The following is a 15577-nucleotide window of genomic DNA, read 5'->3' on the forward strand; positions in this document are numbered from 1 at the left end:
CCAAACTGAAATGACAGCAGTCGTTAGAAAAAAAGAGACAAGAGAGAGCAAGAGAAAGAGGCAAATATCTTTCCAATTATCAGCTCTGGAGCATGTTCTTTAGAGCGAGCTGAAAGGACAGGTTATTAAGCTTTAATGCATCAAAGCATAGGAACCATTCAAGGCCTTCTCCCTCATTAGAGCCACCACTAGACTTCCAGTCTGTGTGTGTGTGTGTGTGTGTGTGTGAGTGAGTGTGTGTGTGTGTGTTTGTGTGTACACCCTGGCATATGCAAGCGCACGTTCATGGCTAAGCACCTCACTCAACATTTAAACACTGGTAATGAGAGTGTGAGTGCTGGCTAGTCTACTTACAGGGGTAATAATGGCAGATTTAGCCAACGAGGGCATTTTCATTCCCCAGTATAGATGGGATTAATGTATATACAGAAAAAGGATTCCCATTTTCCTAATCAAACCACTCCACAGGACTTGGAGCAGTGCCAAAGACTGTATACAATATGGATGAAAGTGTTAAATAAATTTGTGAGAAAAACAACCAAACAGGAACAAAACATTGATTTCATCACATTTCATCCTGGATGTAACATTCTTAGAGGTAAAGTTGAGAGAAAACACTACGAAGCAACGGTGCGACAATTCCTCCAGGACAATGGGCCTGACTTCTGAGTCCGTACCACTTCTTTTCAGAGCAAACAAGCATGATGAAATTTCTGTGGATGATATATTGCCCTGGATGATGTCTGCGTATTGTGGGTTGATTCTCTTTAATGAAATCTAATATGTGGAAGCTTTCCTACCTCCTATAAATAAAACGATCCAAAAATGAGGTGGAGACAAGAGAAAGAGGGAAGGAAAACAGGAGTATCGGTCAACCTGGGAGGACAGAACTTAAGTGATTTGGCCCACGTGTGAAACTGCTCAGTGTGCTGAACACATTAGCAGGGCAAAACACCGCCTAACATCCAGCCCCGGTCCCTCAGATCAATGAAGAAGCATTGGCTGCAGTGCTTCTGCTCAGTCAGCCACTAACTCTCCTTCTGTCCATTCCTGCATCCACTGATCAACACGACACGTGCACACGCGGCCCCAAGTCTGATGAGGATGATTTTCCGTAGATGGGATGATTAATGTGCATGCTCTAAGATGCTGAGTGAGATTGATGCTGCCCGCTATCCTCTCCATGCCTAATCTTTCATCCTTACAATAAATATGACACAATGTCCATATGCATGCAAAAACAGCCTGATTACAAACAGCTTGCAAGCCCTCGTCCCTTATAATGAATACATCCAAAGGCACTCTTAGTCAAACGGCTGTTTCCCTTAATGAAATTAGCCGATCTCACTATCTGCCTCTTCTGCGCACGAGGTAAGGAGTTTCCACGGGGGTCAGTCAGCTAAGTAACCCTCGTTAAGCAACTTTAATGCAAATGAGATGCAAATGTGGCTAAAACGGAACACTGGTTAATTTGGCCTCCTGACATTGCAAACAGTCACGGGGGATCCAATGCAAATTACATGCAAATGGCAACTGACAGTCTTTGTCTCTATTGGCTTATGGGCAGGAGCCTTTAGGTCCAGGTTCACTTCTGGTTCTGTCTATGCAAATATCTGATGTATCCAAGTGGCACCAAAGAAAGTAAACAGTCAGTGGAGAGGGGTGGAGTGGCAGGGAAAGGTTCACTACAGGTCACGGTGTTGTCATCACAACAGCTGAGGCACTATACACCCACACCATGCCGTTGGTTCATGAGGGGAAAAATACAAACCTCAAACCAGAAACAAGAGGGAAGTAGATGCTACATTCCAACCTCTCCACATTTACCAAAGCCAGGGCCCAGCTGTGGATGATCCAGCCAACTCCTACATCATCCGGCACACCGCCTCCAACTTTCACTCCTGACATTGAGCCCTATGAAGCCCACATATAAATGTGGCAATTGGACCACTTGACAGGGGGTGTATCTGAAGCCATAGCTCCCCATGAAGAGGTCAACCCTTTGAACCGTGTGACAGAGGAAAATCACTTTCTCTAATGCTCAGTTCATACCAGGGGCTACAGTATAGATTCCTGCAGACAGGAGCGGCTCATTGATCCCTCGCCAGCCTCGCTCACCCATTCACACGGGTGGAAAGTAACAAACCACAGCTTCTTTTTCAAAGATGCTAGTGCGGCGCTCCTTTCCTGTGCACACCAAAAGCCTCCTTTTCATTTGAAGCACAAAGTTTTACTCACTAAATATTTTACTACCTTTGCCAAAGAGCTAATGTGATCATCAGTATGTCTGTTTGTTGGTTTTACAGCAGGGTATCTCAAGTCACTCTGAACAAATTCATGGATGATGATTCAATTCAGTGGATAGAAGAAGACCTGATGGAGGCGATGCGAACCAAATTCCTGAAGATTGTTGTAGGTCTATGACTGCCAAACTGGAGTACATGTACCTCCAGGGTCATCAGGAAGTGCGCTAAACAAGTCTGTCATATCCTCTCAAAATCCTCCATCACACACAGACCAGGTTTTGTTTTTTTTTTATGTTTTTCCGACCCACATATTGTGAAGACCCGCTCCCTCTCCTCCACTGAGTCTTCTGGGGATGTGCACCCAGTAGAACTAAGTTACTTCTTCCTCAGTTCGACAAAATAAGGTTCTTTAGCGACTATATTTTGCCTGACTTGCCCTAATATGAATAAGCGGTTGAAACAACCTTGACCCACAAGGGGGAGCAACAGGAACTGTCAGTGGACGCATCACATCCAAAGACTGAGTCCTGTCTGTCAAAACCATCTGGTCCTGGTATGTCTGACAGAGCTAGCATTAAAATTAGCAGTGCTAGCCAAGCCACTAGTGCTGCTGGCAGCATCTGTGGAGGTAGAGGGGTACACAGTGGTGATTCTGGAACCACTCTTTGAGGTCAGTGGCAATTTTTAAACACATTCCTTGATGATGCATCATCTTTCCAGCTGTACTGAAGAATTCTGATCAACCCTTTTGATGATACTGCATTCATATTGAGAGTCTATGTAGCCTCCTGGCCTCAAACTCCTCTCTAGTTTGAGATGAAATCTTTTTCTAAGTGCATTGCAATATCCAAAAACACAAGCCTGTTCTTTTGCCTGAATTGCACTTCAAGTGCAGTTGCACACTGGTCAGTTCGAGGAAACATCATAGCCAATCCCGTGAAATGCTTCTTTAGTGGGAGGAGTTTTTTAAGCCTGCTGGCCCTCAGTTTGAGGACACCCCTCTCAGGAGTATCACAACTAAAGAATGAGTCACAGACTTTACCTCACATAACTCGTTCTTTACTGTACTTTATCACACGTGCTTGAAAGAGAAAATTCTCGAACATTGGCCTGAGGGGACCTCAAGTATCTTTCCAGTGTGTCAGCAGCAGTGATAAGATATGCTTTGGGAGGAAAATACAAAATAAGGAAGGTATGGTGTTTTTCTCTTTGAAGTTGTTTTCTGTTAGCGTGTATCGTCCTCTAAAATAGTCCATGAAGCCTTTACTGTTTTATTTGCATTACTTTTATCAGACGTCTTGCAATTTGTGGGCTTCCTGGAAATCATTGCAGGTATTTCACATCAAGCTGAGTGCTACTGATACTAAACAGTACCGATTTTTACTGCTTGTTTTTTTGGATAGTTAGCAACAAATCCATGAAATTTGAGGGTGGATGCTGATGAGGATGATTTGCCTCCATGACAGTTTGATAGTTAAGACAGGCAGTCAATCCAGGGAAATAACAAGGATGATGACACATGACAAACATCCTGAACTAGAACCAGTGATGCCATGTGGCCTTGACCAACCCACAGGGACACTGACTCAGAGAACTACTGTTGGAGCGCCAACACTCCGTCTTTACATATTCAAATAATGCATTCAATCCCCGAACTCCCACCTCCAGGGTTATATGAGGACAACTAACAATCGCTGAAATCCCCAAAGCTCAGGCAAACACTGCTCTAGTGTCCCCATCTTCCCCATGCAGGCTTTAAGTGTGTGTCTGAAGGAAAAAGAGTGCTTCAGTTTGTACCAATGCAGCTGTCTACACAGGCAGAACACATTCCTCTAGCATGCGACAACACCTCTCATCTATTCCCCCCTGAGCTTCTCACCTTCACCCATTATCAAGAGGTGGAGGTGGTGTTTTTTTTTTTAACAGTGACAAGGGTTAAAAGATGGACGGTGTGACAGGTAGATCAGGTAGGCACGAAACAAACTTCGTATTGTTTCCTTCCTTCACCATCTCGAGGTGTCCCTCAGAAAATGCTGACCATTGGTTAGGGTTTATTTGAAACAAGGACAGGGAACAATAGATACAGGGCCAGACCAGATATAACAAAAAGCTAATTCATCTTTGAGTCAATTTTTGATTCAATAATCCAACCTAAGTGCTTAAAGTGGTCGAAAACTTTTACTTTTCCTCCTGGCCCTCCATCAGTGAGTGAGTGAGTCAACATTGCAAAGTGCTGAGCACCATTAGCGCACAGACGGCACGCTACAAATGAGAATGCTGCGAATCACAACATGACATACCTTCTGAAGTTAGCCTTCTCAAGGCATTCCAGTGTTTAGTGAAGAAGTCAGAAGTCCGGAATGAGGAGTAGCCACATCTCCAGATTTTTCTGGGGAGGGCCTGAGTCAGGAGCAAAAACCCTGACCGACAAGCAAACTACACAAGCGACACAGAGAGGACCGGGAATGGAAGTTCCTCGAACCAGGGACTTTCTTAAAGTGAGGCAACATTGCAAACCACCGAGACACCCTTTTAATCAAACCCTGGTGGTTCCACCACTGGTGTGGTTCATTTAGGTGCATGTGAGAGTAATAATTGTACTCTGGCGCAGACCAAAACAACTGTTCCGGGACCACCTCTCCCCAGCAGTCTCCGCCTGTTTTCAAGCAAACTTTATTGGGGTTGATTGCAGTGATAACACACAAACCAAACCCTGATCCAACCCCAGACGTGAACCAAAACACAGGATTATGGGGTGGTCACGTGTGGAATTTGTTCAGATGGAAACAAAAGGAGAGGCAATATTACAGAGGGAGGACTGACTTAGATTTCTGCTTAAAGAGGGTGCTGCGGGTTGGGGTCCAGTCCATCAGCGAGTAGGAATATAACGTGTGAGCTAGATGATCATACTTATACTTCTGAGGTCATTTTTTTGTGCTTTATTTTGGAATCTTGGAGCCAAAGCTGTGACATAGAGGGAGAAAATTGCTCTGGAGCAGGATATTGACACCAATGCTAGTTTCCCTAAGTTTGTAAATAAAGATGCACGTGCATTAGATGTCCACAACCTCCTGATTTTGCCAGGCAGTCCAAGAAAGCAGGAACAGACCAGGACGAGGATTTTTTTTTATTTGCCTCATTGCTGTGAGTTTGGACTCGTGATCGATGGTTTAATCTCCTGTCGGCGTCACTGCTGCTGGAGTACCACGACTGTTTACGTACATTTGAATGTGGGCGTGTAGACATGTAACATTCAACCCAAAATTCCCCACCAGCCCACACCTCTCATGTTAGAAGTGACCCAGCGTAAACCTCCACATGGTTCTACTCAACAGCAGGGACTGCCAAGTCACAGCGATTGACTATGACTGACTATAGTGACTAATATTAACCGAATACTAACTGACTGACTACTAAGCCACCTGTCTGACAGATTACCAACCTACTCTGCGCAAGGCACCGAATAGGGGAGTGGCAGTGCAGTCATCCCTTGGTGTCATAAATTACTTAACAAAATAAAAGCCCATAGAAAAAGAAAAGTTTTCCTCTGCATTTTTGCCCAGTTGTTTTTAGAAATATGAAATCCTGCCTTGACTTTATAAATGGTCATATGGACGAGGTCAAGTAAAACGCTCATAAAAAATAGAACCTGCATTATGCTCTTTCCAATCCAGACCTCAGTCCCATGTTTGTTACACGTCTGGGCCAACGCGTTTACATTTTCCATCCCTCCCTTTTCGACCAATTAGAGAGACTTCAGCAAGCACATTTCTGGCTCTCGTTCAGGACTGTCATGGTCATATGTGGATCAGGGCACGTGTGTCCAGAGGCCCTTGAAGTCTGCACAGCAAACAAGTGCACGCGTCTCTGATACACTCAGCACACCATGAGCTTCGCCTGATGAATCAAACTACTCCTGTCCTGCTCTCTCACTATTCCATTTCATTCATAAACCCAAAATATTGCAGAGGCAGCCGATTGGCCCAGTGCGAGGTACGCAAAAAGACGGCGTGCTCTCGGTAGCCAATGAGCGGTGAGTAGTAGGTTCTCTCTCTTACTTCCATGCTCCCTCTTTAACCCTCTCTCATTTTTGCTCTGTTTCACTCCCGCCTCTGTGCATTGCAGCAGTCAAAACAACAGCCAGGCTGCAGAGCACGTCGCACTGATACGAGCGCTACGTGTTGGAGGAGCGGCGGACAGCTGGACGTGGCTATCATCCTACACTTTCAGAGTGGATTGCACTCGCTCCATGTCATTCCGAAACCCCATGAGGGGCTGACTTAGTCCTATGCCATCTTCTAAGCCCAGCCATCTGTGTATTTTGTCCAGTGGTTTAAAACCCTCCAGTTCACGTCATTTGCTCATAGGTGACGAGGGAAAGCACTCTAAAAATGAACCCGCATTGAGTGATTGATCAGCTGATTGACAGCTTTATTGACTGATCTTTAAGTGTGCTCTCTTGAGATGGGGGGGGGGGGGGGGGGGGGGGGGCTGACGTCAGGCTTAATTCAATATGACCCAATTCAATATTCACGTTTTTTTTTTCATGTGCAAATCTTTGTGGCACAGAGAGGACAAGAAAAAAAAAACTGAAAGAAACACACATGAATCAATAACAGCAGTGATCCAGTAACTCTCCATGAACTCCAAAGTGTGTGCGCTACTTGTTTGTGGGGAACTGGGTTGACTGGGTTTATGTGGGATTTGGGGTACGACACTGCCATCTATGGACCGGTCAGGAGGCAGCAGGCTCCTGATGGATTACATCATCATGTTGAGGGAGCTGGTGTGTTTTTTTATAAGATGCTCCAGCTCAGACAAAGAAGCAGGGATGGTTGGCTTCTTTACCGGATGGATGGAAGAGAAAGTTTGACAGTTTTTGTGTACGTGTAAGGGGAAAATAATGACTCACAGTACATTTTTTAATGCATGTGTGCTGAATGTGATCAATTTATTTCTAAATAACATTGATACTGTCCAATAGTAGTGAACAATCTAATATTTTTTTAGCGAAACAAATTAAATTAAAAATCAAATTCTACTTTCAAAGCTGTTTGAAGTAGATGTCCTGAAGGAAAGGTTCTCAGGTGCACCTGAGGACATAAAATTCCAACTGTTTTATTTCCAAACACTTCCGTCTCTAGCTTCATGATTAACACCACAAGGTATAAAGATATACCCGACTTAGTCACCTAATTGTAACGGTAATCAACTCTGATGCTTGAAATATTAAGTCAGATTTCATGTCATCTGCTCATGTCAGTTTAGTAAGAGCTCCAGTGATGATGCTGAAATCAGCTCACAGGGATGAGGAGGTGAAGTTGTCTAGTTTAATCCCATGTGTGGGCTCAGGTTTAGGAGACTGGTGACACTCAGCTAGAAAACATCAGAGCTCTGTGAGGATGTAGCAGGGACAGCTTGGGATCACACTGCCTCCTAGTGTCTCCTGATATATAGAACCATAGTTTACTAGGTGCCACTGCAGGTGAGATGTGGCTGAAAAGTGCTTGGCTCAGTAAACCTGCGTAAAATCCAGTTTTTTATTTGGATTTGAGGCCAAATTGAACCAAAGGGAAGAAAACACAATTTCTGTGCTCTCCATGTCGATGGCCAGTGAGCAAAGACCGGTCCCACTGCTGCCTCTCAACATGCAGTTTGAAATCATTTGCATCTTGTATGTTACAGCAGGACTCTTGAGGCAAACTTTGTACTTGTGGGGGGCAAACATACATCATACATCCAGCTTTATATCACCAGCCATCAGCGTTGTGAAATGAAGAAGTCCATCTGTGTTCCATTGGCCTATTAAAGTAAATATTTGACAGTAATTGCAACGCTTCCTGATGTGGATTCCTTTATTTTTCTTGTCATATTAAGTAACAAGTGTCAATAGTTTTGATGGGCATGCGTCAAAATGTACCATTTCTATGAAATACAGCAAGGTAGGCCCACATCCACGTACCACCTGAGTCAGACTGTCTCCTTTAGCCACATACGGTTGGAGCAAACGGTCCATTCACGCTGCATTAGTGAGAGGAGCAAAGCTGACGAGAGCTCCCACTGAAACACACACTTTCAGAGGCCTTTTCTTTTATTAAAATTGGCATCATGACTACCCTTAATAATGAAGATAACACCAACAACTGGTTAATCGTGCATTACCACAGAAATAATTCTACTTTTTTCTTTGGAAAACCAAATTTAAAACGACACGTTGGCAGAAGCACAGCGACATGAGCAACTACGCGACAGTGTGAGCTCATGGCCGGTCTCCATTGTTTGGCTGTGTACTTTTCTTGAAAACAAGAAGCAAGAAGTTGCACAACAACAAAAAATCCTTCAAGGTAGAAATTGTCAATAAGGCAAACTTTCTGAGTTGAGCGATTAAAAAAACAACAACTAGTGGCTGTCAAGTAAGTAATCATCTGGTACAGTCACAGGATCCCAACAGCAGATAAACACCACCACCTGTCTCCCACACGAAAGGAACACGCCAACATTTACGGAAATACGCCTGTTGTCCAGACCAGATGATCGACACCCTTCTCTCCTCCGTGTTCAGTTTTAGAAATGTAGATCAAAGCTCACGATTCTCGTGCTCTCACACTTTGGGTCCATCATCATGTCGTGGCACGAGCGCTCCCACCGTAGCTGTGAGCAACCACGGGACCGTGCTGGCTGATGACAACTGTCAGTCAAGCCTTGGAGTCTCAGAGGGAGTTCTTTTACGCATAGAAGAGGAAGAGCATGAATTATTATTCGATATAAATTGATTGTAAGTTGAATGCAGCTGATGAAGCCAGTATCTCTCCTTCATATCTGTTGTGATGAGGGGACAAAGACAACAAATGGACGTCCATTCTTTTGCCCCAGCAGTCAACTCGGCCCCTCTGACGTGGCCTGTTGCTGAGGCACTTTGAGACGCGGTCTGCCACGTAACATAATGAGAAAATGCCCTCCAGCCAGGAGACGACTCCTGATTCTGCTTCCACTGGCCAACCAATATTTCTGACCTTTGAAATTCTGCTCAACTCAAGCTGCTTACCGGGCCACGACCGCAACTTGCGCCCCCTGTACCCTGCAATGCCAACAGCCCACAGTGAAGTTCAAATTAGGTCAGACTTCAAAAGGAGTTGTGCGGCTTAAAAATCAGGCCAGAAATGGATTCAAATTTCATGCATAACCTCAAGCATCCCACTGGTGCTTCAGCTTGCAAATCAAAACATTTGTTCAAGGCTCCAAGCGCGACTGCTACTACTGTTTAGGGCCAACTCAGTAAGAAAGGACGAGGACTATTTTAGGACCAGCAAAGTGAAACCTGATCAATTTGATGTCTTCTGTCAGAGGTACGCCAACACCTCCCATCCACTAACACTCATTGTGCTAAGCTAACAAGAGGGTCTACGTTCCCTAACGCAGCACAGAGAAGGGTGTCGATCTTCTATTCTGGCTAATAAACTTAAAGTTCAGTTTCAACTCATCTGAAATGCATGGTGGAACATGCAAGTTAACCAACTACAACAGCATCAGGGAGTGGACAAATATTAATGATTTCATCCCCCGTTTAATGAGAAAAATGTCTGCTCACACTTCTATGTCCTCAAAATGTTTCCAGGCACAAACTGCCACTCTTAACATTTTTCTGCGACTTGAGACCAATATTTGTATGCAGGAGTTGTGCGGCACTGCAGAGAAAATTCAAGTTGACACTTTCAGTGGTTGTCACCAGGCATTTCCATGCCTCTGAGTAGTGGGAAGATGGGCTGTTAGCATCTGAGAAAACGACTCTGCTGAGGTGTCTGGCACCTCCAGAAACTCTACGAGAGCTACATTTTCCCCTGGAGTATAATGAAGATGCATTGCCACAATATTTTAGAGAAAGCATTGTAGAGAAAGTCTTTAAGGTTTGGATTGAATCTCAGTAGCCCTCAAGGACAAAATGCATGCAAAAGCTTAAATGAGAAGCAAATGCCCTCGAAATGGAAAAGCAACGCAGACAGCAACAAAGTGAGCACAAATGAAAGGTAGTTTTGTTGCATTCTAGCTTTTGTGTGTGTTTGCAATTTTGGAGTGAGATGAGTACATTCATTTTTCTTCTATATCCATTTTGTCCTCAGGGGCCAACACGGAATCAACCGTTTCTTGAATGTACAAAATTGCACTTCCAGTGAAAGTTACTAGAAACTGTGTGACCTAAACTGGCTTCAGACACACAGCAAGGAGCTGGAAATAGGAAGCAGCATCAGGACAAGACAGGTTTTGCATATCTGTGCAAGGTGATGACTCACCCTCTGTAATGAGGCACACGATCTGATGGTCCACCCTCAAGATGAAGGGACGGTAAGATACTGTATTATTAATCACACATTTGTAGTGGGAACAGACATCATCTGTGCCTCTTCCCAGAAGTCCAAGACAAACAGAGAGGATGAGTGGGTGTCTGAATCTCCCGGCTCTGTCAAGACAGTTGCTTTGTGATTCAATCCATACAGTCATTCTAATAAAAGCTGTTGTGGTGTTACTGACACATTGTTGTTTCTGGAATAAGCCAAGGTTTCAGACCCCGTGACTCCGGGAACGGAACAGGAAACTTCATTCCCATCAGGACTCTCGGATGGATAACGTGTGAAGATGTGATGCTTTTAGGTACCGACCGCCAGTAAATCCGGTCAGTTTGTCCGGGAGAGGTGAAAACAACAATAAAAAGATCTGTTTATCAGGAGGTCAAAAAAGCCCTTTGTTCTTGTAACACATCCTTGCTTCAGAGAGGGGGTGCATCCAGAGGTTCATGCTCCAGGTCAGCGGAGGAGAACAGGTCAGTGATGCCCTCATCCTCATCCAGGTTCAGGACATACTTCTCTCCTTCAAGAGAGAGAGCCAGAGAAGGGTTGAGGGAGACAAAGCTCAGTTGGTCTTCAGAGGGGGGTTGGGTGGAGGTGAGGGATGTGTTCAGTGGGGGGGCAGGGGTCACGGGTGACGAGCGTTGTGTGACATCGCAAAGCGAACTGGCAGTTTGGTTCATGTTGTCTGGAAAGATAACAGGAGAGCATTTGTACGCAAGCCTACAAACACATCACAACAGTGAGCCAGCAACCAAAACATGGCATCGAACAGGAAACTAAAGTCACGCGGCCAAACTCCTCACGGGGGACGGCAACTGCACGACAGACTTTCAGCACGTTCACTGGCTGGCTGTGAGAACCTTTTCTGAATAATTCTGAAATGTTGCAGATGAACTTGGTGTATTTTAAATCCGTGTTATTCGTTCAGTCGTTTTTTTCAAAATAAAACAAAGTTTTAAAAAACAACAAAATAATGACTCATTTTCTCAATATCCCTTCCCAAAATCAAAATAAAAAAAAAAGAACCGAAAGGACTCACGGGAAGACGAAGAAGAATATCTGAAGCGATGAAACGCCTGTTACCTCTTTTTTCCAATTTCGTTTTCTGCCCAAAATCGGAAATTCAAGCCATTTTTTGTTTTTGTTTTTATTTTGGTACCGAATATTCAGAAAACCAGTCATTATTTACTTTTTTTAGTTTGTTTTGTTTCGAAAAACGACTGAAGGAATGATACACGGATCATTTCAGCCGTCAGTCTGTCCACGCTCACTGCTGCTGTTCCCCTCCTATCGGTGCACAAACACGCTGGTCTCCAAACTCGTATTTGCTTGCTCGTGCACCGCTGCATTAGAGGTCCCATGGCAGGATCAGTAAGCTTGTGCTGACATGACTTTTTTTTTGGCCGGTACATTTTTTCATTCAGCCACACGTCATCATGCCTCAGACAGGTCAACTAGAAAAAAACCTGCCAAAGATTTTACAACAAAGCATCATTCTGGATGAAGACCCTGTGGGGTTCCCACCAACAAGACTCACCTTTGGAAGACTTGTGTACAAATGACAAAGAAGGTAAGGAGCCTTTCGAGCCGGTCCCATTGGTGGATGAGATGGAGTGGCTGTCACTGGCATCACTTGTCACGGAGCCATCTGTGGCATCCATAAGGGTGGGGTCATCATGGCAAAGGAACACTTCAATAGGCCCCTGAGTACTGCTGAGGTGGAGCTGGAGGCTCTGAACACAAGATGAGTAACAACACTTACCGAAAACTCAGTCTTGATTTGGGTCATTTTAATTTTTACAAAGAGGATCAATGAACATGTTGGAACCTACATCTTCTGGATGGGGCACCTCCAGCTTTGTCTCTGCAGGGGCTTGGATCACAAGCACAGTCTGTTCTCTCAAGCTGGGAATCTTTTGGACATCCTCATAGGTCAAATAGGCAAATGTAAAAACACAGAAGTCAAGGAAAACCACTTGAGTGTGTTTGAGTAGAGTAACGGATACACTCAACACCAGAGGAACACGGACCGGCCATCAATCCACGCAACCTGCAGCCTGTGAGGGTTGACACTACTGCCTCAAACATCCTACAACAACTTCAGGTGGTGAAAAACTGCTGATATATAACTGAAAATATTCAGCTCTGTCACCACAGTAACTATAATCAACTTATTGTACAATAGTCATGAACACAATAATTGGGCTGATTTGTGTCCCAGGGCCGATCCTCACACAAGCACCAACCCTTCGTCCTGGCCTCAGCACCTTCCCTGGTTGATTCGTCAGGCGAGCAAGCTATAGCAGGTGACTACAGCTGCGGTGACTGACTAGCGCCAACTCAGACCAAAATGTCGACAAGCTGCTTGTTTGCATTCTAGAAGCAACTCATAACACGCATCTTTCAGAATTAGCCAGAGAGAAACTTACCTGCAATCTAAGAATGGTCCTGAGACGCATCACACCAGACACTGCGGGCGCGTGCTGCCTTCAGCGGCTGACTGGGGCGCACAACTACACAATAAGACCAGGGCAAAAGGGCGAAATAAAGGATATCTCCAACTGCGGCGATCCTCACACAAGTCATGAATCTGCCACAAGCAGCTTTGGATCAGCTCATCCAGCCTCCTCTCTTTTTCACTGAGATCTTCAAGCTCTTGACGAAAGTTTACAACCATTTTAGTGCCCCTGTGTACACATACAGAGCAGCGAGAAATCATAGGACATTCTAAAACTGCTTCAAACATGCACGAATGAAGAAACTTATTTAGCAATAAACAGACAAACAACTCACTGCCACTCTACAAGGTTTTTAGACTTCTTTTTGAGGAGTTTGATCCCCTCAAGGACGTTGGTGACATCATAGATGCGTCTCTTGGAAGTATTGAGCTCCTGGGCAACTGCGTTTAGGTCCACCACCCCGTCGTTGGAGCGCCGGATCATGTCTGCAAACTTCAAGGTCAAGACACCGAGCGACGAGTCAACGCGTGTTTTCTCAGTCTTGCCCTCTACGGGACTGGTGGCGGGACCTGGAGACATGAGACAGGCTTGACAATCTGAAACCTACAGTACTCATCTATTGTTATTTCCATATTACCAATCCTACTCTTAACACAAAAAGAGAGGGAGGGTGGGGGCGGGGCTATATTTATACAGTTTTAAATCGAGATATCGCCCACCTCTTAACTGCTAATAGATTAAAAAGAAAAATATCAAAAAGGCCTTTTTTTCACAGCACAAAGGGGCCTTAGGAGCCACGAAAGCCTACTTCTTGATGTACAATACATAATATGGAATGAGTTGTTCCCTTCTTTCCTTTAAAAGGAAAGGAGCAGCTACAATGAATCGAGTAATCACTCTTGACAATCCAAATTTTTCTCTTCTTCAATTTCAAACATTGGACTTAAATATAAGAATTTGCCGCTTTTTTAAGAGATCAGATGAAGAATCTTTGAGTTGGACTATTGAATGTTGATTTACTTCATTATTTACATCCAATAGCAGTCTTGGATTGGAGGAAACAGAGCTTTTCAATCATCAGGCATATAAATTTGGTTGATTTTAAAAACTAATGTACTTAAAGAGGGGGAAGACATATAAGCTCTGGATTCCGTATCAGCCAATACCCACAGCTAACTGACTTGGATCAAGAGGAGGGGCAACAAAAAACAACCTGATTATGGCATCCCTAATTTTATACCATATCACCCACCCTTAGTACAAAGCCATGAAATGACATTACTCTCTCCTCTGCAGAGCATTGATGTGGTGGGCATCTTGGTGCTGGCGGCCCTGCTCCCATCCTGAAGATCCTGGTGGTCACCGGATTCCAGCTTCAGTCTTCTCTCTACCTGAAAGAGAGAGAGAGAGAAATGTACAAAACATCTTGTGAATCAATACAGATACAAAAAAAATCCCTCATCTTTTTAACATCAGGTGACTCGTTCCTTTATTTTGGAACTGCCTCGTTAAACTGTGGCTCACTGGCTGGCTTCAAGCGAGGATATCAAGTTTTCAGAACTACTGTTTCATGGCCATCTTCAGTGGTGATTTATTCTGCATGCAAATACGAGCAGAAAGTGAGGCTTTCCGTGGAGCGGGAGGTTTGTCCCGCTTTGTACTCTGGTCCGACACTTTTAACGTGCTTGTTTTAGCTTAAGAGGCTGCAAACAAGCTAACGGTTAGCTTCCTTCACCACTGAGTTATGCTAGTTGGGGCAACATCTCCTCTTCCCCCTTTCCACGCACGGCCACGGCCACGGCTTTTGACAACACCAACAAAGCACCTCCTTACCAATTTTTTCCCCCAGAGACTCAGCAGTTATGCCCGCAGCACCGCCAAGGCTGGTGGAAATGTGGAAAAGTGCAAAAGTGCGTCCAGGAAAGGCGCGATGTGATGCACGCACGCGAGTGAAGTTACCGGAAATACACGAACTCGGTTGTAGAAACCAGTTCACACCTTCAAAATAAAGGTACCCGAGTCCAGTGCCCCAATCCATCAATTGCCTTAAAATCCCAGTTATCATAAAAGATACTGGCAGCATTTGGTTTAACAACAATTGTAACCAATGTGGACATTTCTATCAAATTCAACAACCCGCATGTTTTTTTTTAATAGTTTTTAAAGGGCGCAGTACTGTCTTTCCTTAAATAGAGGGTAATTTAAGATTAAATACACAACCCACTTGGGGTCTCCATACCCTTTGATTGTTTGTTTGCTGTTCAAAATCTAGCAGGGAAAAAAGAAAATTCCCGCACAACGAAGTGGGGTTTTTTTTGTTCCTTTTTTTGAGCATTCCTGTGTAGAAAGGTTAGTCACGTGACCCGAAAATTAAATCAGTAAACGTCCAAGTGGTTAATATAAATAAAGCAATCGGCGAATGAACAACAACAACAACAACAACAACAAAATGCACAAATATTTGGCGGCAAAACAGAACTCATTCAAAACTAAGGGCAAACGAAACTCGGGGTCGGTGTAGACCAGAAAA

At 44.3% G+C, this 15577-nt stretch overlaps 1 protein-coding gene and 1 long non-coding RNA gene across 2 annotated transcripts; one reads left to right on the forward strand and one right to left on the reverse strand.

The window, feature by feature from the left end:
• Positions 1–3243: 3243 nt before the first annotated feature.
• On the forward strand, positions 3244–6642 carry LOC147241148 (uncharacterized). The gene is made up of 3 exons (XR_015111158.1): positions 3244–3438; positions 6215–6279; positions 6372–6642. It is a non-coding gene; the product is annotated as an uncharacterized LOC147241148 (long non-coding RNA).
• Positions 6643–7105: 463 nt separating this feature from the next.
• On the reverse strand, positions 7106–15007 carry e2f3 (E2F transcription factor 3). The gene is made up of 7 exons (XM_086192868.1): positions 14881–15007; positions 14330–14434; positions 13382–13616; positions 13142–13275; positions 12421–12533; positions 12126–12321; positions 7106–11273 (listed from the first exon to the last, which is right to left on the reverse strand). Exons 2-7 carry the CDS (start codon positions 14361–14363, stop codon positions 11008–11010), a joined length of 978 nt encoding a protein of 325 aa, XP_086048994.1. The 5' UTR covers positions 14364–14434; positions 14881–15007; the 3' UTR covers positions 7106–11007.
• Between the last annotated feature and the right edge of the window lie 570 nt (positions 15008–15577).

Source organism: Aulostomus chinensis, chromosome 22, assembly GCF_037954235.1.
Source record: "Aulostomus chinensis isolate RoL2024-O1b breed Wild chromosome 22, RoL_Achi_v1.0, whole genome shotgun sequence".
NCBI classification, from domain to species: domain Eukaryota; kingdom Metazoa; phylum Chordata; class Actinopteri; order Syngnathiformes; family Aulostomidae; genus Aulostomus; species Aulostomus chinensis.